Source organism: Aspergillus bombycis (genome assembly GCF_001792695.1).
Source record: "Aspergillus bombycis strain NRRL26010 chromosome Unknown contig00005, whole genome shotgun sequence".
Classification (NCBI taxonomy): domain Eukaryota; kingdom Fungi; phylum Ascomycota; class Eurotiomycetes; order Eurotiales; family Aspergillaceae; genus Aspergillus; species Aspergillus bombycis.
In genome coordinates this window covers 39,311-61,337 of record NW_019170007.1, presented here as the reverse complement: position 1 = coordinate 61,337, position 22,027 = coordinate 39,311, and the positions used below count along the sequence as shown (strand labels likewise).

Genomic DNA, 22,027 nt, shown 5'->3' with positions numbered 1-22,027 from the left:
GGCTCCGGGAATTGAGTCTGACGGTTGAAGGGCAATTACTTGAAGGTGGTTCCCAGCTTCTCGATACTGAAGCCGAATGGGTGCAGAGAGGGTTAGCAAGTTTGACGGGTCTGCACCGCCTGGAACTTATTCTTGTCGATGATGCAATTCAGACCGGCGTAGTGAACACTTTCAAACACAAGCTGATAGATGCTTTCAGCGGGGTGCATATTGTGATTCAGGCAGTCGTGGGGGGGAAAGTGATTTTGGTATAGTGTCGGGGTGCGGTACTGGGTTAAATGTGGATGGAAGTGCTGGTCTGAGTGGCAACAAGCATGGCATCAGAGAGCTGCTATCTACGTAGGATATTATGTGCGCTCAGTCTCGCCCACCCTGTTGCTCACGTAGTATTTCTGGTTGTTTTGTGAGCCATAGCAACTTGGACAGGTTAGCGGCTGCAGAAAGGATAACACAACTGACGTAGCTGAGCAGCTTCTGCAGAGATTAGTGCCTATTGGCTACTTCTGGAGCAATGACTCGTGGCCTCACCCGCACCGAAGACCCACGTATGGCCTTTGCAGAGGTCCAGAACAGCCGGTGAGTAACCAATCAGTATATACGTTGAATAAGAATATGCAGTGCAGTACAGCAGGTGATTGGTCACTTCTACTAAATCAAGGGGCAATGAAGGCCGGGTTCGCAAGGTCCAGGGAAATATCATGGTATATGCGATGGTCATTAGCTACTTCGAGAGCAAGTGACAATAGCGAAGGGAGGTCGGTGACCACTCTACAGGAACAGCCGAGTGAAATATAAATATGGAAGCCTAGCACGCCAGCACTCTGGAGTGACACAGGGTTCGGGATTAGTGATATCTCAAATCTCACATACACAGACACCATGGCATCAATGTCGATCCCCCCCTCCGAGACGATTTCCCCACCCATCTTTTACTGGGGGACACCGGTGGTATTGATCACAACGGAGAACGAAGATGGAACATCCAATATTGCGCCCATGTCATCAGCATGGTGGCTGGGCAATCGATGCATGCTGGGCCTAGGGGCCATATCACAAACCACGATCAACTTGATTCGAACCAAGCAATGCGTGCTCAACCTCGCCTCCGACAACATGGCCGCAGCTGTAAATGCTCTAGCAAGAACAACGGGGTCAAAAGAGGTTTCAACTGCGACCGAGGGGAACGGATATTTGTACTTCAAGCGCATGAACGGTTACAAGTATGTGTCGGATAAGTGGGCCTGACGCCCGCGGCTTCCGATTTGATTCGACCGGCCCGTATTGCTGAGTGCCCAGCTCAGATGGAGGCCGAATTGAAGAGGGTGTATGAAATGATGCAGGACGCCGAGATGAAAGGATTCATCGCCTTGGAGGTCCAGGTTCTGCGAACTCACGTCCATGAAAATATTCGCATGGCAGGGCATGCCAACCGGATTGACCCCGACAAATGGCATCCCTTGATTATGAGCTTTCAGGAGCTATACGGACTGTCTCGCAAGAAAACTTCGCCGTCGATTCTCGCCAAAATTAACGAAGAGGGATACCGGCCATTCTCAAACCCCGTCGATGAGGAGGTAACAACGGAAAAGGACGTATAAAGACTTTCGGCTGGCGTTCACTTGTTACAGTCTCGAACGAGGTCATCATCATGAAACATATCAGGATGATTTATTGAACCCTATCATGAGTGGTTGAGTGAGAGAGCCCTCTTAGAAGATCGAGGGTCTGTACCGGTGTAGTTAGCCGTTGAACAAACACTTTACAGAACATGTCCGTCGTGTAGTACAATATCAATCGGCTACGTATCCTTCCCTACAGAAAGGCCATTACTAAGTCAACAATAGTGCCGTACAGAGGTATAAACTTAGATCTCACAATAATATATGCAATACATCCTTAGACAATTAAGTATTAATTAATAAATAAACAAAATCTCAACTATCAACTACAAAACAGTAGATCCCTTTAATCAAGTATCAACCGGCTGGTTAGGAACAAGTTACAACTCAGCCTACTAACCTCGCCCACCGTAGCCATTGCCCAGTCTATACCAAACAACCACCACCACCACAACCACAATACCTCCGTGCCGCATCCAGTCACCAAGAGACATAAACACATAGCCCACAGAAGTACGTACTCCAAGTGGCACGGAAGTCTAGATCCCCGGCTATGAATCCAATGTCGATCCCGGTAATGTAGCATTGCGGGGCCGACGGGGCCGACTCGCTTACTTCCGGTCTCTGTCGATCTTTCGGAAACAAGGTCTACTACTGTGTTTCAGGGGAGAATCCCTGGCCCTATTATGATGACTGTATTAGTGATTATACTTGTTCGTGCTGGCTTTGGATTTGATCTTTGGGGGTAGGGAGGATGTTGTTTTCTGAAGTATTTGGTGCGCTGTAACGGCGGTTGCAATCGCAGTATACTATATAGGTGACTCCAGGGCATTCAGGATCGTCGATCCCGAATTATATGCTCTTTTGATCTTGTGGAATACAGAGCCCTGGCTGTATCTCTTACATGCGGGGTTAAAGGACGGTGGTGATGGATTTATAGTCATAACTAAGGTTAGGTTAGGACAATCTGAAGTATTATGTATCCCGTCAGGCAACCTATTGTGAGACTATGATATAAATATTTATCGGAGGCTGTTCTATAAAGAATGCAGTATTGAATGCAAAACACATAATCCATATTCAACAAGAGTCATATTGCACTTTCTAGGACCCAAACTATCTAACCCCAGCACAATATATGCACAAAGCATATGATCACCCAAAACAAGCGATAGATCTTAGTTTACAGCTTCAAACTTGACCGGCAAACCAGGCTTCCCATACTCCATTGTAAAAAGGTCCTTCTGTTTCGGTCGTTGAAAGTCAGGCGGAAGGCTGAGCTTATAGTTCCGGAATATATATGCCATCACAATCGTGACTTCGGCGAATGCGACGCTATAAAATAATAAGGACTATCAGTATCGAGTTGCAACCACAAGAATGCCAAAGTGTTATTTGTTAGGTGTAGCTATTGCAGATATGGTGGAACTTACTTCTGTCCAATGCACATCCTAGCACCCTTGGAGAAGGTACAGAGGTACTGGTCCAAGTTCTTGGAGTCAGGCTGCAGCCAGCGCTCGGGATTGAAGGTTCGTGCGTCCGGGCCCCAGAGCTCCTCGCTGTAGTGCATTGTGTAGGCGGAGATTGAGATGACGGTCTGGGCACATTAGTTCATCTGTTTGAGTCGAACTCGATCGGATCGATACGTACGCCTGCGGGTATGATCTTTCCATCAACAGTGAAGGGCTGAGCCAGGTTGCTGGGAACAATGCGAGGTAACCGACCAGGCACGGGCATTCCGATCCTCAGGGATTCTTTCACACAAGCCGCCTAACACTTCTGTCAGTAACGGATAGTGTTTCATGGCAGAAGGGTACACTAGTGGCGATCAGGGGGACATACCAAATAATCAATCTTTTCCAGTTCCAGGAGTGGCAGGATCCCCTGTTCGTTTGGCTGCACCGATTGTACGGCCTCGACCAACTTACTGTGAACCTTTTTATCCGCGAGAATATGTAACAGCGCTGCTGTAAGGGTAGATGCAGTGGTATCCGCTCCAGCAATCAGGATATCCATGGCTTCGGTGATTTTCTGAGGGTAGGACACTGACGTAAGATGCTCGAAGACAACTGGATGAGAGGTGGTATTGCCGTGTTTCTCATAGTGATTCATGCAGCTCTCGGCGAACTAATAAGATAGGGTTAGTACGTGTCTACCAACATGAAAGCTCTGATGATATGGCATGTCTCACATTAATGACTTCCAAAAAGGAGGCAACCTTTTGGTTCATTATCTTAATAACACTCTTTGGCAAACGTGATCCGACCTTCCGCAGTACAGGCCATTCATGGGTTGTCCACATGTCGCTAGCGACTGAATCAAACGCCCTCAAGAACCATGAGTCAAATGTCGATTCTTCCTCCTCGAGCATATTGGCAGAGCGCGCAAAGGCGAACTCCATAATAACCTCTGTTGTGAGGCACCTTAACGTTATTAGTCACACGTTCAACAACTTGACATTTAACCGGAGAGAGATTACCGGAAGGCGTCATAAACGTTTATCAAGTGCTTCTCCTTCAATCTGTCAATCTTTTTCATCATGATTCCCGCCTTGGTATGGATAACACCTTCGAGCTTGAATACGCCCGAGCGAGAAAATAGAGGATTTAACATTTTACGTCTCTCTTTGTGCAGTGTCGGGTCTGTCTCAGCAAACAGTGAGTGGTCAATGTTGAAAGAGCTATAGAAAGGGGGGTTCTTGAGGAAGGGCTTGGATTGGCTATAGATGACTTTGTATTGATGAACATCAGAGAGGTGAAGCTCGTTAGGGGCGATGCGAAGGGCCTTGGTTCCTAGAGATTTGAGGGGGTATATTTTCAGCAAGATGAACAATGTTAATGAGCTAATTTACCCTGGAGGGCCGTACGGTATTTCTCATGTAGTCTTTCAAATTCGTGCTCCGGAAAGCCTGTCTGGTTAATCCTATAGAGCCAGTTCGTCGACAAGGCTGCTTCGGGTGGGCCTGCGAATTGGGACAGCGGATGAAAATGGCGACGGTAAATGTTTCGGATGATATGCAAGGTTCCAATTCCAATGATGAGCACTATCAGAACGCTGGCACCCTGTGTCTTCAGGAAGGGCACGCCCAAGCTGTCCGCGATATTGGCTATGTTAGACATGGTGATCCACGAGTACAGTATTCGACACTGGTTCTGATCCGATTTATGCTTGATACAGAGCTGTTTTGCTCTCAAGTGTGTACCTCGCCGGGGTACTTATAGCTTCGACCCCCCTGGCACTTGCCGTGGGCATCCCCACCGACGCTCGATCACCGAGCTGGGATGTGCACGCATTGAAGTCTCGACTTGACCCGAAGGCCTGCTTAGAAACATGTCTAGGAGCTTCTGCCTGCTGTAGTGCAGGTGCACCCCGCTCCGGCTGGTTATATCTCCACCGGGTAGTGGATCGTTTATCGGCTCCGCAACGGACTAAATGGGTGGCTGCCGCATAAACAAACATCCTTGTCATATCAAAACTGCTAGTATGGAATAATGTAAGAATAAAAGGGCAGCGCAGGTCAACTAAATATACGGGAATTCAAGTTGCCTAAACCGTCTCGTGATTCACACATCTGGCGAACAATATAAGTCCATACCGCTCCCGTTCTATCGGAATAACTTGGTTGTATATTATATACAGATACTCCCTGGGCCTTCTGCAAATTGCTACAATATGCGTGTCCATTTTGGACGTCTGAAGCCTTTGTAATGGCTCTCACAGTCAAGCGACAAGCTCTCACGAGGCCCATGAATATGGGACATCGGTCAATGGATTCACCTCGTCAACAAGCTCATTGAGCGAAAAAATAAATCCCGCTCGAAGATGCGGCCATGCATCAAAAGATTTGAGAATACGTTGACATTCTTTAAGGAGGCGTGTGGAAGCTCCTGGTTCCAAGAGGAGTCCAACACCGGTCAAGTAAGGTCGACAGTCGGGGTCGCCAGCAATCCACTGTTTCTCCAGCGTTGATTTGGGGTCACGGTCGATCCTTAGCAGCTTATATGGCGAGGACTGGTCTGGACACGGCCGTTTAGTAGTGGTGCTGGTATAGAACCGCTCATAGACCCATAGGTACAGAAACGCAAATAGGAGACTGAAACCATGGTAGCAGGCGGGAGCTAGGACACCACGGATCTCCCTGATTACTGCGCCGGCATGTATTACGCATTTACGTGCACCTTCTGTGTCCTTCTCCATTATTTGAGCTATGCGCTTCCCGGCTGCGATACTCTCCACAGTAGTAACAAGCCACCCTGTGTAAGCAAGTATATCCCGCAAAGACGTGTATCTAAAAATCGATGTTAAATGATAGCAGATAGTGAAGCAGTCAGGGAAAGTGGACGCTGACGTTGTTGGTGTGAAGTTCGGTTCTAAAAGTTGGTATCTGGAATTAAGGCTTGGGTATGAGTTGGGTGTCTCAAGCGAGTGCCGTAGCGCACAAGGATTACCGCTAGGTACTAGAAAGCGAGTAGTAAATCGAGATATGTTCGCAGCTTGCTTCTCTCCGACAAAGAGACCGAGTAGTAATGTCAGTCTGTTGAACCGTGATAATTGTCCAAGAGAAAAGTTCCTGCTACAGCTAGATGACAGAAACTGTCTTAGGGTGATTATGGGTGTCTCTAATGGAGGTTAGTACTCAAAGAGCCAAGAATAGAATTTTAACTTACCCCGGGAAGATTGGAGATGCGACTGCCAGGAGTGGGCATCTTGGCTGCTCCAGAGTTGGTCTGAAGAAGGGAGTCTGTTCTCAAAATCATCCATCGAATAGCTTGGTTGCATATCAAGAAATACGACACAAAATGAGTCGAGAACTGGATCCACTAGTAAGCCTTGGATCCGATCATTGAGTATAGGAGCAAGGTATCAACTCACGGAAAAATGCATATACCAGGCGGGTGCGGGCTTCCACTTGAAGCCACGCATGCCATCGGTCGTAAATATTTACAGTTCGGGAGACATGGAGCAAGACAGAATCTCGTTTACTATTGGGGTTAAGAAATGGGCGAATAAGTGTAGCAAGCCAGGTGCGCAGAAACTGCAAGTTGATGATATCATCTCGGAAACCATTGAACACAAGGTTGACATTGAGCAGTAAAGTAGACTGTGCCAGGGTCATAGCATCGTATTGCAGTGCTTTAACAGCCTGGGGCGGTTAGCATGGCCAGATTGCGTGTCATTGAAACATTGAGCGTACATCAAGAGGGATGGCACGACGTAAGAGCTCGGAGAGAACTATAATGTATTGTTTGCCCTTAGCCATTTTAGTATATTGGCTTCCGATAACCGCCACAGCAAGCACTAGAATCCATGAGCTGTCGCTTTCAAACATAACTGAATGTATGAATGGCATCTGTGAATGGAAATATTCAAAATATAGCTGAACAAGACAGTTGAGACGGTTGATGTCCGGAAAGGCTACCTTCTTGAAACACATGTCCGTCTGGGCAAGATAGAAGCTCTGGATCTTTTCATACATTTCATTTCGCACGGCCTTCACATGAAAGAAGTTTTCTGCGATCAGTATATCATCGTCAGAATGGGAATCCGGATCGCCTTGCGGAGATGCACAGCTAGATGCTGTGAGATCATTTACTATATGTGATACAGATTCGGAAGATTGATGAGCTTCTTCTGCAGGAGTAGACAGTGACTGCAGGGTAGCTGGTTCAATAGGTGTGTCCGGCCTAGAAGTTTGCAAAGCCGGGGGAGGCTCAAATGGGAGGGGACTTTGCTGACAGAGTGTGTCCAAGCCATTGAGCCCAGCGCCGTTGTTAAGAGACGCACTGTATTGCGGGTCATAAAGGCAGTCGAACGGGCCCCATGTGAACAAATTGCCCAAGTCGATGACATAGTTCGCATCGCCCAACGCATTGAGACAGGGCCTTATCTCCGCCGGCGGTTCAACGCTAGCGTATTCCACCAGCTGGGAGTCTCCCAGCGAGGGTCTAAGCTTCCTTATGTCTCCACTAAAGCCCATTTCCGCTTGTCCTATGTCATCTTGACTTGATACAGGTACTGCGGATGATCTCTCTTGAGCACCACCGCCACCCTGGGAGTGATGTTCAAATACACAGGTGCGGCTCTTGTTAGTACAACGGATACAAGGCGGATGCCCACTGCAGCGCTGTTTCTCACGTGCACAGTTTTGACAAGCATGGTTGCTTCGAGGTCTTTTAGTCCTCGATGTCGGTAGGGTCTGGTTCTGCTGATCGTCATGCGTGCTGAGATGCCGCTGCAATGTGTCTCTGTGTGCAAATAAGATAGATGCCTTTCTCTATATGCCGGAGTACATACCTTCTGGAGAATGACTTGGAGCACAAGGAGCATGTAAAAGGGCGCACACCCAAATGACGTCTGAGATGGCGGTCGAGGTGTTCCTGGCGGCGGAAAGTTTCTCGACAAATATCGCAAGAGAAAGTTGGGGGATTCTTGGTAGAGCCCATCTTTTGGATCACGGATAGCCTCTTTGTATGGAATCCGACTTGGATACCAGCATTTTTCGCCAACGCATCTTTCTACAAGCCTTGGATTTTGTTTCGAAACCTGGTGGATTTCTCGGAAGTGAGTAGATTCCGCTTAGTAAGAGGAGATGCATTTCCCCGCAGCGCAAATGTCTGCCTGGATTGCAAGGCAGCAGGGCAATCGTTTCGTTTACAAATGGGCAGTAATTACCATTCCTCCATCTTGAATAACAAACGTCAAGTGCAGCTTCATTATTACCAATAGTTCCGGGTATAGCTAAACCATATTATGTCTATCATCACCTAGGTGTACCACGTAGGATTCGGGACCTCATCCAACAGCCAAAACCGTCCCAGCTCCGACTCCTTGTAAGCCACAGGATCATGCAATGTATGAGTCCGCACATCCTTCCAAAAGCGATCAAATCCATACTTCTCCGCGGTCGACCTCGCTCCAGTGACCTCGAACACGCCGCTAGTAACGTCCAGCGATGTATGAGTCGCTACAACCTTCACACTAGCAACCCATTCAGCCACTTCACCACGTCGACGCGCGGACAGATCCCTCTTCAACCGATGCTCATTGAAAGCATCCGCAATCTCCTTACCTGCACGATCCGCTAGAGTATCCGCGGCACGCAAGGAAGCGAAGTACTTCCCGTAGCGGGCAAGAACGTAGTGCTCATCCGTCGGGCTTGGCTTGGGATCATGGGCAAATGGCCAGGCACGAGTTTGAGTGAGGGTATACTGCCTCGCCGTGCGGAGAGCGCCTTGTGCAATCCCGATATAGAAGTTAGAAAACACGAGCTGGATTGTAGGCAACAGAAGCGCGGTGAAGGGAACCTGGAGGACCTCCGGTATGGGCGCTGTTGTTTCCTTTGACCATCCCAAAGCATCCTCCCAAGCGATAGGAACATTTTCAATCTTGACTGAGCCCGACTCTGTGAGACGCAGACCAATATTGTTCCAGTTGTGTGAGAAGACGATCCCCGGCTGGCTGGTCGGTACAAAGGCGAATATGTGGCCTTCTGTGTCCTCATAGACGCCTTCCAGAACAGTGAGATCCGAGACCACACCTCCGGTGTTGAAGTTCTTGAATCCGTTGAATACAAGGCCGTCGCCCGATGGAGCACGAGTAACACGGCTATCATTATCGCGAGGGTTTACAGCTCCTTGGGAGAGTTAGTCTGTCGTTTTCATCCTAAACACCCGATTGCATCGTACCTCCGATGAAGTAGTTGTTCTCAATGATGAGTTTCTCATAACGCTCCTTTTGGTCATTGGTACCCACAATATGTGCAGTAACTGACCAAAGTAGATGATATCCCAAAAGCATACCAATTGAGCTAGGCAGTCAATTAGTATGTTTCAAGTCACTCACTCCCATCTCACATTATAAACTTACCCATCTCCTGCAGCTACCTCGCGAATGACCTTGTATCCTGTCTCCCAGCTTTCGCCGCCACCACCATACTTGACGTCGCCCAGTACCTTGGTTAGACCGGAGCTCTTCAGCAAGGAAATCTCAGCCTTGGGCGTTTTCTGCTCTTTGCTTCTGGCCGATGCATCTAGCGCAAGAATGTCGGACACTTTACGCGCTCGCTCTAGCCATCCCACCGTTGTCGTTGGCTGTCCCTCTGCTGCGAATGCGTCATGGTAGACCTGGTATGTAGAGGGGTCTGATGCAGGGGGTGTAGGATTTGCTGGAGGGTGGTTCTGAAGAGTTAGCACTGTCGGGTTGGACTGTGACATGATGTCTTAAGCTTTATGCCTTAGATATGATTGAACGATGTGTGCAGTACAGGGTATATAGCAAGACTGTACCGGGCCAAATGCTAGTTTATATAGCCGCGGGTTACGCAGTTCCAATTCGTACATGCGTTCGTCCGAAATACCCGCCGATGATGCCATTTCTGATGCGCATTATACCGAAAATTGGTGATCATGATCGACCCTCCGTTAGTCTCTTGAGGCCAGAAGTTTGGCATATGATTTCTTGGCTATCTGGATAAGACCATAAGGTTATTGTTTTGGAGTTCAATTAGAGCGGGTTGGTGTAGAATGATTCGCGGTGGTTGTGATTGTGTGCTTCTCGCTCCGATCACGTCTTCAACTAGTCGCTGGCCCAATTTTGAATCATGCGAAACTTGAAGCTAGTTCTCCTATCTGGCGGGATGACCTTTGGATGAAAACTAGAAGTCTGGTTAGGTGTATTTGAAAAGAAGTTGAAAAGTTGTAGTTGGCCCCAAGTTCAGCGTGTTTCTTCCATACTACATATGTACCGGATTTTCTACCCAGCTCGAAGGCTTTCCCTTTCCATTTTAGTGCTCACTCTTGGCTTACCCCTCGCCGCTTTTCGCTCACTGAGTAGACCTAAGCACGCCCTGAGCGCCCTGAGCTGATCGCAGAGTAAGGGGTGAGAAGTGGGGGTGGGCCAGGGCCAGACATACCTAGTACTAGGAGTTCATTGTTCTCAAGACTTGTCTGGGGTCACCAAGCGTGGAGGGAAGTGGATAGCCCTGGATCCTGGTCAAGGCTGCGCCCATGAGGGATTGTCGAAGCGCTTGGGAGCTTACAGGCATTGATGTGTTGGTAAACAATGCCGGTTATGCGTCTACTGGAGGCCTTGAAGGCACCAGGTAGACTGTCATATCGCCCGTCAGATCCATTGCGCTCATAGAATTTCTTGTGCATAGCGAAGAAGAGGTTCGTTCCCAGATGGAGATTAGTTACTATGACCCTCTTCGGACTCTGCGCGTAGTACTTCCCGATATGTGTGCGAAAGGCTCCAGCCACATCGTTCTCATCAGCAGCGGAGCCGGGTAAGCTTGTCAATGCTTCCTTTAGATCCTAATGTTTTACATTGGAAGATTCATCGCCAAAGCAGACCGTTCAGCGTATTCAGCCAGCAAGTTTGCTATAGAGGCGGCTCACGAGCCGCTTTCCCTCGAGCTTAAAACATTTGGCATCAGAGTGCTCATTGTGGTGCCTGAACTATTTCGGACGCCATTTTCGAAAAGGACCACCACACCTAAACAACATCAGGATATTGGTGGCTTTAATAAAGCTTATCGTGGTACGGCTGTTGAGTAAATGGTCCCCCAAACGCGCACCTTGCTAGATATTCTTGGAGCCGTGAAGGGAGGAGATCCAGAGAAAGCTGCAAGGGCCATGTTGACCACTGTCAGCGACGGACAGGATTTCCTTTGATTACTGTTGGCCGAGGATTGTGCCTCCGCGCTGAAAACTAAGATCGACAAGCTCCAAAACGATATGGATGTGACCAAAGAAACTGCGTTGCCCACGAATCTTGACTGTGGATTTGTCACTATTATGCAGCTTTTTAAATATGGAATTAGACCATTTTCATTATAGGGGCTGTGACTACGAGTGTGTGAGCAAACTCTGCCTGTTGCCTACACGCCAAATTGAATCTAGCTAGGGAACCATGAAAACCATGATTCATTGCGTAAGATAAATAGACGCATAACGATTCCGAAGCCTTCGAGAGATGGCGAAAGGAGTACAGCAGTCCGTCAGGAGGAGAATAGGTTGTACTCCACTGTACTGTCTTTGTTGAACTCAACCTTTTATATTTCAGTTAAATGTTAATCTAGCTTGATAACATTAGGTAACATGCGTCTCTTACTGGGATAATTCAGAAATGGATTAACTGCAGGGCAGCTGGAGAAGTCCAAATTTGGAATTCTGATCTTGCTGGTTTCAGCGTCAACGTGCGATTACGTTACAACTGCAGGCAAAACGCCTACATAGTGCACATAAAGAGTATGGTCCAGCAAACATGATAGGGTTATTGGTTGACATAGCATGAGTTAATTACTGTTCCTGTCCAAAAGTCTCGAGCTAGCTATTATCTTTGCCTCGGATATTTCCTAGTTTGGCGCTGATGTTAAGGCCGGCATTGCCATTGTTCAGGTAAAAATGGAAATCTCGTGAATCATGGAAGACTGGCTATCTGATACGGGAACGACCAGATGGAGTAATTTCCGACCTGGCATTCTAATTTGTGAGACTCTTACTGGAGGTTATCCCTTGTTCTTTCTTCGGAACGCCAGTCTAGCTATTATTATAGTCATATATTTAATATTGTCAACGTGACAGCCATGTACACATAATTTAGGCATTTCCCATCTTCCCTTGCTTCGTGTACAAACGAAAGCTTTACATAAGCATCAATCCAAGGGAACTTCAGTTACCCAGCATGTACAACACGGGAGAGAAAGGCGCCAGCCAGAACGGAGAGGCGACGGTCTCTTCCAGTTGCCGCGTGGTAAGCTTATGATTTACATTCCATATTTGTACCTAAGGTCCCACTCTTATTAGGGAAATAGCAGTTCGAAAAGCCTTTCAGCCTATTGAATCTGCCTGAAACGCTATGGCTTTTTACTGACAGCGACTTTGCCACGTTCGTCATTCCAGACACTGCATTCGGGATATTCGCTGCTCTATCTGCGCCTGTTTTATCCCATACTAGCTCTCCCGACTTGGTGCAAGTGCTGGAGAGAGTCCCAGCGGTCATGCTGTGGAACTGGCTTAATCTGCTCATTTTCGACCTTGCCAATCAAAGGCATCCCGAATCTGTTACATCCTTTCCACGGCTGGCTAACGCTCCAGGACTGATCACCAAATTCGACAAGTCTGACAAGGGCTAAGGGTGGTATGCTAATGATATCGAACCAACTCAATAGGCAATTGACGAAATAAGTCGGAGCTCCCAACGAGTTATCCTCCGTAGGTACTATAGCAGTGCCTGCCCCGTACGAGAGTAGTAACAGGTGGCTGCTACATGCCAAGTCAATGCCATAGCGGTAGTGCTTGACACTAGACGGTGCCACAATGGACACACTGAACACAGTGTGGAGTTTACGGGGCTAACGGAGCTGGCGGAGTTAGCGGAATTATGAGTGATATGTTAAACTGCTGCTGGCTGTATTGATCCTTTGGCAAGCTTGGCGTACTACGTATGGGGAACAAGGCTTGTATGTGGAGTACAACTTCCATCCTTGGATCCGCGCGATCGACAGGCTCATATGATGTCCAACCTAGTCTCCAACCCTTGCCCTTTTGATCAGGGCGACTGGCCACTGGTTTGTTGAAGCGTATCCCCACATGGCCAATCACCCCACCCAGTCATTAGAACGAAACTGCTGGCGAGTAAGCCGTGTGTCAGGAGCGCGGGAACTCATTCTAACCGGCTGGGTGGAAATCACCACGCCGGGGTTCCGCAAAATGGTAATAATTTTATTTAGCAACTAGTAGCAGCTTATAGTTCTCTGAGCATCAGCCACTTCTAGTCAAGTTATGGGTCACCCACTGCACGCTGTCAGCACCAATGCATGCATGCATGCAACCTCGAGGAGTTAGTACAGTTTAAGACATGTTAGGGCCTACTACAATGTACCCGCTCATTCCATCTAGACCATGTTGATGACAGGTGGAAAGGTGCGCATGTATTTCCCTGTTCTACCAATAACATATCCTAGTTATACAACTAGGAAACAGCACGCATCAAATACAGATCTGGTAGTGGATGCGGCAGCTGTATTGTTTTGGTCACGGAGGTTGCACCCTCAGCAGGTGTGGCTGTGGATCGAAAAGGATCGGATTGGACCCACGTGGTTCAGATGGAGTACTAGTAGTACCTCCTATAACAAACACCACATCACAGATCCAACTGATCCTCTTTGGTGGATGCGGGGCCTGTCAGGAAACTAGGTTCGATCCTTGCAACTAACGGGGTAATCGCTGCGGGCGGAGAAGCTTGACTTCATTAACCTCCTCCCCGTTTGCCACTCAAGTTTTAAGGGGCTGTTTTAATGTCTGGAATGGTATATTTATAGTAAAGCAACTTATGTGCTATCTGTACTAATTTAAATGATTTGCTTTCTTATTTCCTTTTCTCTATATTTAAAGTACCGGATATAAACTGGGTAACTAGAATTGGGTATATAGGTTCTAATCGTCATAAATAGAAAACGGCCTTAATTACAGCGTTGTACCAGAAGACTATGCCGAAGAAGTAAGGAAAGAAAAATATAGACTGACTCTAGTATACAGTATTAGGAAAGGGTTATAGCAAATAGGTAGTATCATACAATTGGATGCGCTTTCGCTTGATTAGTATTATCGCCCATAGGGTTTCACTAGTGAATGGTTAAAGGGATTTTGAATGGCAACATAGAGGTGATGATGGGGGGGAGGGAGTCACGGGCTTGTACGGTAATTATTGGTGATATTCGAATTTCCCTAGTTATATATTACGACCTGGTAAGGGGTGAGGCTGGCCCAAGTATCACTCACAACACAGAGTCTGTCAGCGCCAGGTTTGTCAAATAGGAAAATTACACATCTGCCCTCTGGTGAGTCCTACAACTTGACCTGGAATTTCGGGTTGGATCGGATCGCCGCCCCATACTTGATCAAAAAGATGGGGGCTGGGATAAACGCCGCCGCGATAAACCCAAGGAGACTGTTGCCCCAGCCGTATCCGAGATTGTCATACAATCTCTGAGATGCCAAGGGCAGAACCGCGCCGAGCAAAGATCGAACGACGGTGTTACTGGCAATGGCACTTGCAGCGAATATGGTATAGGTCTCAACAAGGTAGACCTGCACGGGCATGAAGCCCAACAACATTCCAAATCCGAAGATACCCGTGCCGATGATGGGAACAACCCAATGGACCTTATACTGTGTTGTCCAGCCATAAAGGAACAGACCCGCAGGAACAAGAATGGCGCCGATGGCCATTGGGGGAAGGTGATCCTCTGGCACCGCAGGGCGGCTACCTCGCACCTTTTTGAGGTATTGGTCGGAATAGAACCCGGTAATCAGCAGCCCTAGAATAAACCCAGTCTCAACTCCAAGGTAGGCAAGGCCGGCCTCACCTTCGGTAAAGTGGTAGTTGGACATGAAAACGTATGTGAACGTTGTAAAGAGCAAATACATGTAAGCGTAGTTCATCGCAATGTATAACGCCATCAATGTCACAATAGGCGCGAACAGGAGCATCTTCGTTGGGCGGACAATGGCACGTATGAACGTATCAAAAACACCTGTTCGACTGTCGTATTTCGAGTGCAACCTGCGGTTTCCGGTTTCCTTCCGCAGCGCCGCAGCTTTGCGTATCAGCAGGACAGGTGCATAAGTTTCTCGGACGAATGCGGAGCATGCAATTGTTAGGACGCCCGACTAATCCACCAGTTATTCAACCAGGCTCCCATTATTTGGGTGAGGAGGGCCAGCATAAACAACATACCAGTATGGTGACTAGCCAAAATACCCATTGCCATCCAGCTCCCTCGGCAAGATATCCTCCGATGACAGGACCTGCAGCGTTATCAGTAAGATCACGCCTCGTGGGGAAATGCGTAGAACATCGATCATACCCAAAACAGGCCCCTAGATTCATGCCATGTCGTGTCAGCCTTCTGCCTTCAACGAAAGTTTTGTGGCAATTCATTAACATACCAGCAGTGGGCCCATGGTCCATATTGTCAAAGCTCTCGCGCGGTATTGCGGTGGCATCAGATCGTAAATGAAGCCGCCCCCGAGAGTCAAAGGTGTACATGCCATCAACCCGACAATGAATCGGAAAACGGTGAACATGGCTAAATTGGTGCTCACGGCGCAGGCGATGTTGAAGACGAGGAAAACGACATTCGTGACGTGCAGGATCAGAGACCGCCCGTACATTTCGCTGAGCGGAGCCACAACTAATGGCCCAAACGCAAACCCCAGAATATACACGGAGACCACGAATGACTCAAGTTCTGCATTGCTTTGTTGGAATTGTGCCATGATTAAGGGCACGGCGGGCGCGGTCACTGTAGACGCCATAGAGCTGGAAACTGTCAGGCTTCGCCCCATTGTTGAATTTTAGCTCAAACAGAAGTAAAACATCACACACATGTTAAAGGTTACCGCAGATACCAAACCAACCAGCCACCATTTTCTAGCTAGAGGCCAGTTCTGGGGATTCTGCGGGTCATCGTCACCCCTCCAGTCAACCAGCTCCTGTTCGTCAGAGGTGATGTTTTCGTCGGCAGTCATCGTGGATTCGTCGGCTTCCTTGGCAGAAGTCATATCGCTGGATAGCACCTTCTCGAGCTCTGGCTGCTTCTCTTCTGTTGAAGGTCTCATCGCGGAGGCTATGAAAGGGCGAAGGGGGAGAATGCGTTCAATGAAACATGCATCTGCGTGCGCTTAATATCAAGATATTCTGACATCGGAGTTTACTGAGAACACTCGGAGGTAAGTACATCTAAATTCCGTGGTTACTGTGGTTTCTGTGAAACGACGACCAAACATGGTCTGCTCATGTATCCTGTTGTTGTCTTGGCCACCAAACTTACCTCAATTCGGAAATTCCCGAGAAGGCGCACGGGGCTGTCCAGGATCCTCCAACTATAGTACCACTACTAGTACTAGTAGTACTAGGAGTGAAGCTAAGGTGGAGTGACATGATGTCAAAACACGCTAAAACAGTATTGCACGGTATCCGCTCAGACGATCTCCCATTCCAAGGGTGAGTCTTAGAAGAGACAGGTTGAGATGCTTGAATTGATTGATCAAGTAGTGAGAAGAGTATGCTTAAGAGTGGGATATCTGCAGGTATGATGAATACCTATGTGTATCTTTCTATTATAGGAAGAAAGGAGCGGGTCGAGGGAACTGGTCCAGGTCGCAGTAAAATCCCAGATTCCCACCGGTAGAAAGAGGAAGTACGTATGGATGAATTAGGAACAAGAGTCGGTCAGCATTGCTACACTTTGTGTCGCCACATTCGTAGCCTATATCACATATCACGACGATTAATAGCGAAGCTCCATTCATCTACTTAAGCTACGTAGTATAGTACTACGTAGTAGTATACTAGGACTAGTTATGTCAGGTGGGGCTCGGGTAGGACCCGCATCCAATTCAAAGCATAGTAATACTACTAATCAGGCAGCAAAAGGTCCTTCTTGCGCTTTTCATGGCGGTCAGCGCTAACCTTGTGCGAGAACAACCCTACATGGGATCCAGCTCGACTTGAACTCTTGCATGGTAAGCACCTAATGTGCCAGGGGATACGGTTGCTTTTTCCCGAAATTGTAAATCCCCGAGTCGTATATTCAACCAATCATTAAGGAGCCATTTTTTTCCAGTCCGTGAAGGGAAAAGAAAAGAAAGGAAAAGCAAAGAGGGATTAATTAAGGCGGCGAGAAAATGAATCAAGAGCCCGCGGAGATAAGGTCGCTCTTAAGTCCGCTCTGCTCTTCGTCTCTTACCACATCCATGTAGTTAAATGGCTCCCGCGACAACAATCTCGTGCCTTGACACTGGAACAAAAGTCAATAGATGAATAAATTTGACACCATTCGACAGGTCGTCTAGATGCAGGTGTTAGGTGGTTCTCGATCAGAAAATGACGGCTGCGTGCAACGTGTTCATGTATGAACACTTGATGAGGACACCCATACCGAATATATATCTCTGCTCGATCTTCTTGCTCAATTCTGCTGGCTCACTTTAGAAGTTTGCCACTGGGAGTTGAATCAATCCCCATCCATTTTCTACTTGCGTCATCTTGTATAACGAGTATTGGTACGGACTCGGACAAAAGTTGAGTGCCGTTCATCAGACGGTCGTCGAACTCCACGCACCGAATAAAGGGCTGGTGACTGCTCACCGAGCAGGCCCCCTGAGTACCCTCACTAAAGCGGCGGCGTCCGAAACAGGAAAGCTACAATATTGTAGAAACTCCGGTACGAATAGGCACAAGTGCTCATTATGTGGTGTTACGTATATCCATTCTCAAAGCCTGAGCTATGGAGACACATATATGAACTTTCGCGGACATTAAAACAGTTAAGAGCACGTTCACCCGTCAAGTACTTTGTATAGTGTGATTTATCGGTTATAACGGCTAGCAGCCATTGATTCCATCATGAAGGACCCAAGTTTCTCTTCACCTTCTATGCTGGCAAAGCCGCTTCGGGTGGTTTATTGGTTATAGTCTTAGCCATCGTATCCGTGGTAGGGCGCTGTTCTACCTCCACTAGTAACCAAACGCCATCTTTATAAGAGACCCACAGGGCTGATAAAGTACATGTCAATGACTATTTACATTGCTTATGGTTCTGGATGAATTGTACCAACCTAAATCTTTACATTATACCCCAGGGTCCAATCCTTTGCAAGCTCAGCCTATACTCAATGACAGATATTGAAGCAGAGAAGACACCCACCCCATCCAACTCACTTATTCAACCCACAAAAGAACGTAGCAACCACCTCAGCCGCAACTTTCGAATCATCCTCCCCTCTCCCCTCAATCAATCCCACATAATGCGCAGTTTCCTCCTCAGACCACTTTAACCTCCTCCCAAACGCCAGACACGTCTCCCGATTGACAAAGACATCGAATTCAAAATGCCCCTGATATGTCAAAACCCTCTCAGGGCAGTACAATCCCTGCACTGGACACAGCTCCGTGGACCCAACATTGATCCAACCGGCCGGCAACGCCGCAGTCGGTCCCGCCACAGGGACAACCCAGTCCCCATGAATCTCCTGCAGCCGCATCTGCTTCTGTGCACCTGGGAGCTTATCCACCGCCTCCGGGAACGAAGCCACAAACTCCGGCGACAAATCAATAGGAACGAGGCCCGTTTCGCGCCCATCCGGACAAAGCTCAACTTTCATTGCGGGGCCCGGCGCACATTGCGGGGCCGATGTGGAGAGCAGCGCCTGTGCGATAATCTGGTGGCCGAAGCAGGAACCAAAGAATTTTACATGCGGGTATTGGGTGTATACTGTTTGGATCCATGACTCCAGGGGTGTAATCCATGGGTGTGTCGGTGCATCGTAGGCTCCTGCTGCTGCGCCGGTGATGAGGATACCGTCGATTGGCTGTGCTAGCGGGTTTGAGGTCTCATTTTCATTGTTACAGTTTTCTGGGCGCTTGGTGGTGCGTAGACTCTCCAGTGGAGGAAAGGTTCCGCCTACGACATCGTACGCTGAGGTGAAGATGGTGATTTTATGTCCAGCTTCAGAGAGTCGTGCGGCGGCGGATCGCAGGAGATCGCGAAATTGAGACGAATATAGGCCGCGGGCGTATAGACGGCTGGAACGGGGACGTCCGTGTCCAGGACAGCGATGTGGAAGGACATGTTGAAGTCGAGGTGAGATATATAAAGGTGGTGGACGCTGCAAATTCCCGGATGTTCAAATCATTTTATGCTTCGGATCCGGTTGCCAGATCGGGTAATTGATTCCCAACGGCCCACCTTTTCTGCGTCTCTCGGGCGAGTGATGGATTTCCTTATATGACTCATACGGGATTGGAATCTGAGCTAAAGGAAAGATAACTTATACCTGCAGAAGTTAGCAACAAACACGGGCGTGGCGGTAGAACATCACTGACATCAATTCAAAAGAGTTTGTGCCAACACATGAAGCTTGGTGGAATGTATATTCAGACCAAGCTTATTCGGAGTCTGGATCCGTACCTTTCTCTTTGAGAGTTTTATGCTCTCTATGGGGCTGGCAGTGCAAAGGCAGTAGGCATTGTCTTGGATACATAGCTATCATGTTGAAGTTCAAGCGACGTGATGGGAATATTGTCAGTTAGGATATATCGTTAAGCATTTTATAACTAAGGACGGCTTGACCCAGCCTGTATGGGTGTAATCAACTGTATAGAAGTGATATCAACTTGGGAAATGCCTGTCACACATTCTAGTCACAGCATATAATCTGTTTGAGGGGAAGATTATCGTGTTACAGGGGCTGTCTGAGCTCGTACTCTGGAAAGTAAACCATATAAAAAGGCTACAGTCCGCTGTCACCAATACACTCTACGAGCCCTCCAAGAAGGGTTTAAATAGTCACGATATAATGGGTTGAAAGGGAGTGAAATTGTAAGCTAATTATATCTAGAATGTTTCTTGGACGAAGTATTAACGTTCTTTGTCTAATCTACCCTAAAGTCAACAAAGACAGTCATGGCAGTACATTGGGAAGTCGTCGTTTGTGTCCCGGCCATCTGTCTAGCTAATAGTTCAGTTATGCTCTCTCCAGGAGTTCATTCATCCCAGCCGACCTCGTTACAGGCTCATATCTCTTGGGTAGTTGCCGGTCCTCAACATGCCGACTGTTATGACATAGAGACATTCGCCATTTACGGGAAAAGGCGTGGGAGTCATTTCTGGTATGGTAGTACTGGTGTGGTGGCTTATTGGCCTGAAATTAGGCACAACATCATTACCAATGAAGCCAATTGTCGTGGCTGACGAGACACCAAGCATCCAACAGGACACTCCAAGCGCAACATCACCAGATGCAACATTAACGACCATGACCAATACGCCACAGGTCGTATCCCATCCGAAGTATGCCTTTGCAACGATCATTACCGGAGAGAGCGACACGGAGACAGATATACAGGGTGGGAAAGCACATACTCCATAAGTTGACTCGTGTTAGAGTATGCTCACCCTGCAAGTGGCCTTTTACTCGCTTCCATTGATCGGAAAGAGACACCGGGTTGAGACCTTGGCAGGGCTTGTATGCCGCATGGTAATCCAACCAGGAGGAGGCAGTACTGCTGTTTTCATGACGAAGGAAGACAAGTTACTAGTTGTGGGATATTAGGTGTCTAGGTACGGTCTATATGACAAGGATCCCATTTCATTCACATCAAAAAGCCCAAAAGTGAAAAGCTTCTAGTCTATCTCAAGGGCTCAAGTATCTCACGGACGACCTGCCCTAATTCTCTAATTGTCCGAACATCTCTGGGGACACTATGACCGCCCCCATGATCAAACAAACTCGCCTTCTCGCGACAGCAGACGTTATATAAAGCGAGCGAGCCATAGACCCATGGGTCGAGGGATCCCAGCACATGAAGCGTTGGCACGTTAATACACCGATCCTCACACGCCATCCCGCTTTCCTCCTCGTCGTCCGCCAGGAGGTATTTATTTTGCCCTGGGATCAGAGGCGGGAATCCGTTGAAGAAAATGCCACACCTCAATTGCGGAGGCCGACCTGTTTGACGGAACCTTCTTTTCTCCTCTAGTAGGACGGTAGCCGCCATGGCAGTTCCCTCAGAGTGTCCCAATACTCCATCAAAGGGACCTTCTTGGTCAATGAAGCGGAATACTCGATCCAACGCCGTCTCAACACTTCCATCTAATGGCTGCAGATTCTGGAGGGATAATCGCATCTTTTCTTCGGCAGTGGCGTTATCAATTGCACGCTCAACGGCCGCGAACCGTGCTGTCAAATCCTGAAAGTATTCTGTTGCCCAACAACCCCGGCCGTTTGTGTCAGTACTAGACAATATAATCACAAAACAATGTTCTGTTAAGATAAAAATAGCGAGGTCAAGCTCACCTTTGCGTGCGATGAACTGCAGGTGCGGTTCCTACATATCGTTTGTGAGTGCAGCATTAGCATAGAATTATAGAGGAATCGGATCGGGATTGGGCTTGTTAAGAGTTTTGAATACCGGTCCATAGTGGGCCAGGAACTTGGCAGGGATCTGACAGGGAACCTCGCCTTGTGTGAAGGTGAAGTCCATAGAGTTATCCGTCTCCATTTCTGCCATGAATGGCGCTGTTGGTATGAACTCATTGGTAAGTGAGAAACAACGCCTTTCTTCCCCTTCCTTTCCGTCATCAAAGGGCGAACTGAGACATCATAACTACCTAGGATTGGTTTGAATGTCTATTCAAGTGCTGTTAGTACAGGACATTCCATGCTGCTCGAGCCATCGTGTGTAGAATTGTCATATGTCTGCCAACTTGCCTGGGCATTAGAGCCTGCACCGGGGAAGCACAGGAACCTCATTGTGCAATACCGTCGCAATACCAGTTACACAAGAGGAGCTAGCGACAATGAGGAAGAGACGAATAACCGAATTATATCGGTGGCCAT

At 48.0% G+C, this 22,027-nt stretch overlaps 8 protein-coding genes across 8 annotated transcripts; 2 read left to right on the top strand and 6 right to left on the bottom strand.

The window, feature by feature from the left end:
• Positions 1 to 879: 879 nt before the first annotated feature.
• On the top strand, positions 880 to 1,598 carry ABOM_001255 (flavin reductase family protein; the record flags this gene model as incomplete). The annotated part of the gene is made up of 2 exons (XM_022528385.1): positions 880 to 1,224; positions 1,302 to 1,598. 2 exons carry the CDS (start codon positions 880 to 882, stop codon positions 1,596 to 1,598), a joined length of 642 nt encoding a protein of 213 aa, XP_022393807.1.
• A 1,199-nt stretch (positions 1,599 to 2,797) lies between these two features.
• ABOM_001254 (cytochrome P450) lies at positions 2,798 to 4,738 on the bottom strand (the record flags this gene model as incomplete). The annotated part of the gene is made up of 7 exons (XM_022528384.1): positions 2,798 to 2,954; positions 3,053 to 3,216; positions 3,270 to 3,389; positions 3,462 to 3,746; positions 3,811 to 4,042; positions 4,099 to 4,411; positions 4,486 to 4,738. 7 exons carry the CDS (start codon positions 4,736 to 4,738, stop codon positions 2,798 to 2,800), a joined length of 1,524 nt encoding a protein of 507 aa, XP_022393780.1.
• Positions 4,739 to 5,354: 616 nt separating this feature from the next.
• On the bottom strand, positions 5,355 to 7,596 carry ABOM_001253 (fungal specific transcription factor domain-containing protein; the record flags this gene model as incomplete). Its single annotated transcript, XM_022528383.1, has 4 exons — positions 5,355 to 6,238; positions 6,287 to 6,430; positions 6,492 to 6,762; positions 6,814 to 7,596. The coding sequence occupies 4 exons, from the start codon at positions 7,594 to 7,596 to the stop codon at positions 5,355 to 5,357; spliced, it is 2,082 nt and encodes a 693-aa protein (XP_022393810.1).
• Positions 7,597 to 8,383: 787 nt separating this feature from the next.
• On the bottom strand, positions 8,384 to 9,832 carry ABOM_001252 (thermophilic desulfurizing enzyme family protein; the record flags this gene model as incomplete). The annotated part of the gene is made up of 3 exons (XM_022528382.1): positions 8,384 to 9,252; positions 9,305 to 9,426; positions 9,486 to 9,832. 3 exons carry the CDS (start codon positions 9,830 to 9,832, stop codon positions 8,384 to 8,386), a joined length of 1,338 nt encoding a protein of 445 aa, XP_022393812.1.
• A 2,470-nt stretch (positions 9,833 to 12,302) lies between these two features.
• On the top strand, positions 12,303 to 12,753 carry ABOM_001251 (uncharacterized protein; the record flags this gene model as incomplete). The annotated part of the gene is made up of 2 exons (XM_022528381.1): positions 12,303 to 12,371; positions 12,433 to 12,753. The coding sequence occupies 2 exons, from the start codon at positions 12,303 to 12,305 to the stop codon at positions 12,751 to 12,753; spliced, it is 390 nt and encodes a 129-aa protein (XP_022393808.1).
• A 1,714-nt stretch (positions 12,754 to 14,467) lies between these two features.
• Positions 14,468 to 16,243, bottom strand: ABOM_001250 (MFS transporter; the record flags this gene model as incomplete). The annotated part of the gene is made up of 5 exons (XM_022528380.1): positions 14,468 to 15,292; positions 15,360 to 15,430; positions 15,490 to 15,502; positions 15,572 to 15,951; positions 16,009 to 16,243. The coding sequence occupies 5 exons, from the start codon at positions 16,241 to 16,243 to the stop codon at positions 14,468 to 14,470; spliced, it is 1,524 nt and encodes a 507-aa protein (XP_022393809.1).
• Positions 16,244 to 18,343: 2,100 nt separating this feature from the next.
• Positions 18,344 to 19,257, bottom strand: ABOM_001249 (type 1 glutamine amidotransferase; the record flags this gene model as incomplete). Its single annotated transcript, XM_022528379.1, has 2 exons — positions 18,344 to 19,041; positions 19,104 to 19,257. The coding sequence occupies 2 exons, from the start codon at positions 19,255 to 19,257 to the stop codon at positions 18,344 to 18,346; spliced, it is 852 nt and encodes a 283-aa protein (XP_022393752.1).
• A 1,559-nt stretch (positions 19,258 to 20,816) lies between these two features.
• On the bottom strand, positions 20,817 to 21,689 carry ABOM_001248 (uncharacterized protein; the record flags this gene model as incomplete). Its single annotated transcript, XM_022528378.1, has 3 exons — positions 20,817 to 21,388; positions 21,485 to 21,515; positions 21,600 to 21,689. 3 exons carry the CDS (start codon positions 21,687 to 21,689, stop codon positions 20,817 to 20,819), a joined length of 693 nt encoding a protein of 230 aa, XP_022393796.1.
• Positions 21,690 to 22,027: the final 338 nt, after the last annotated feature.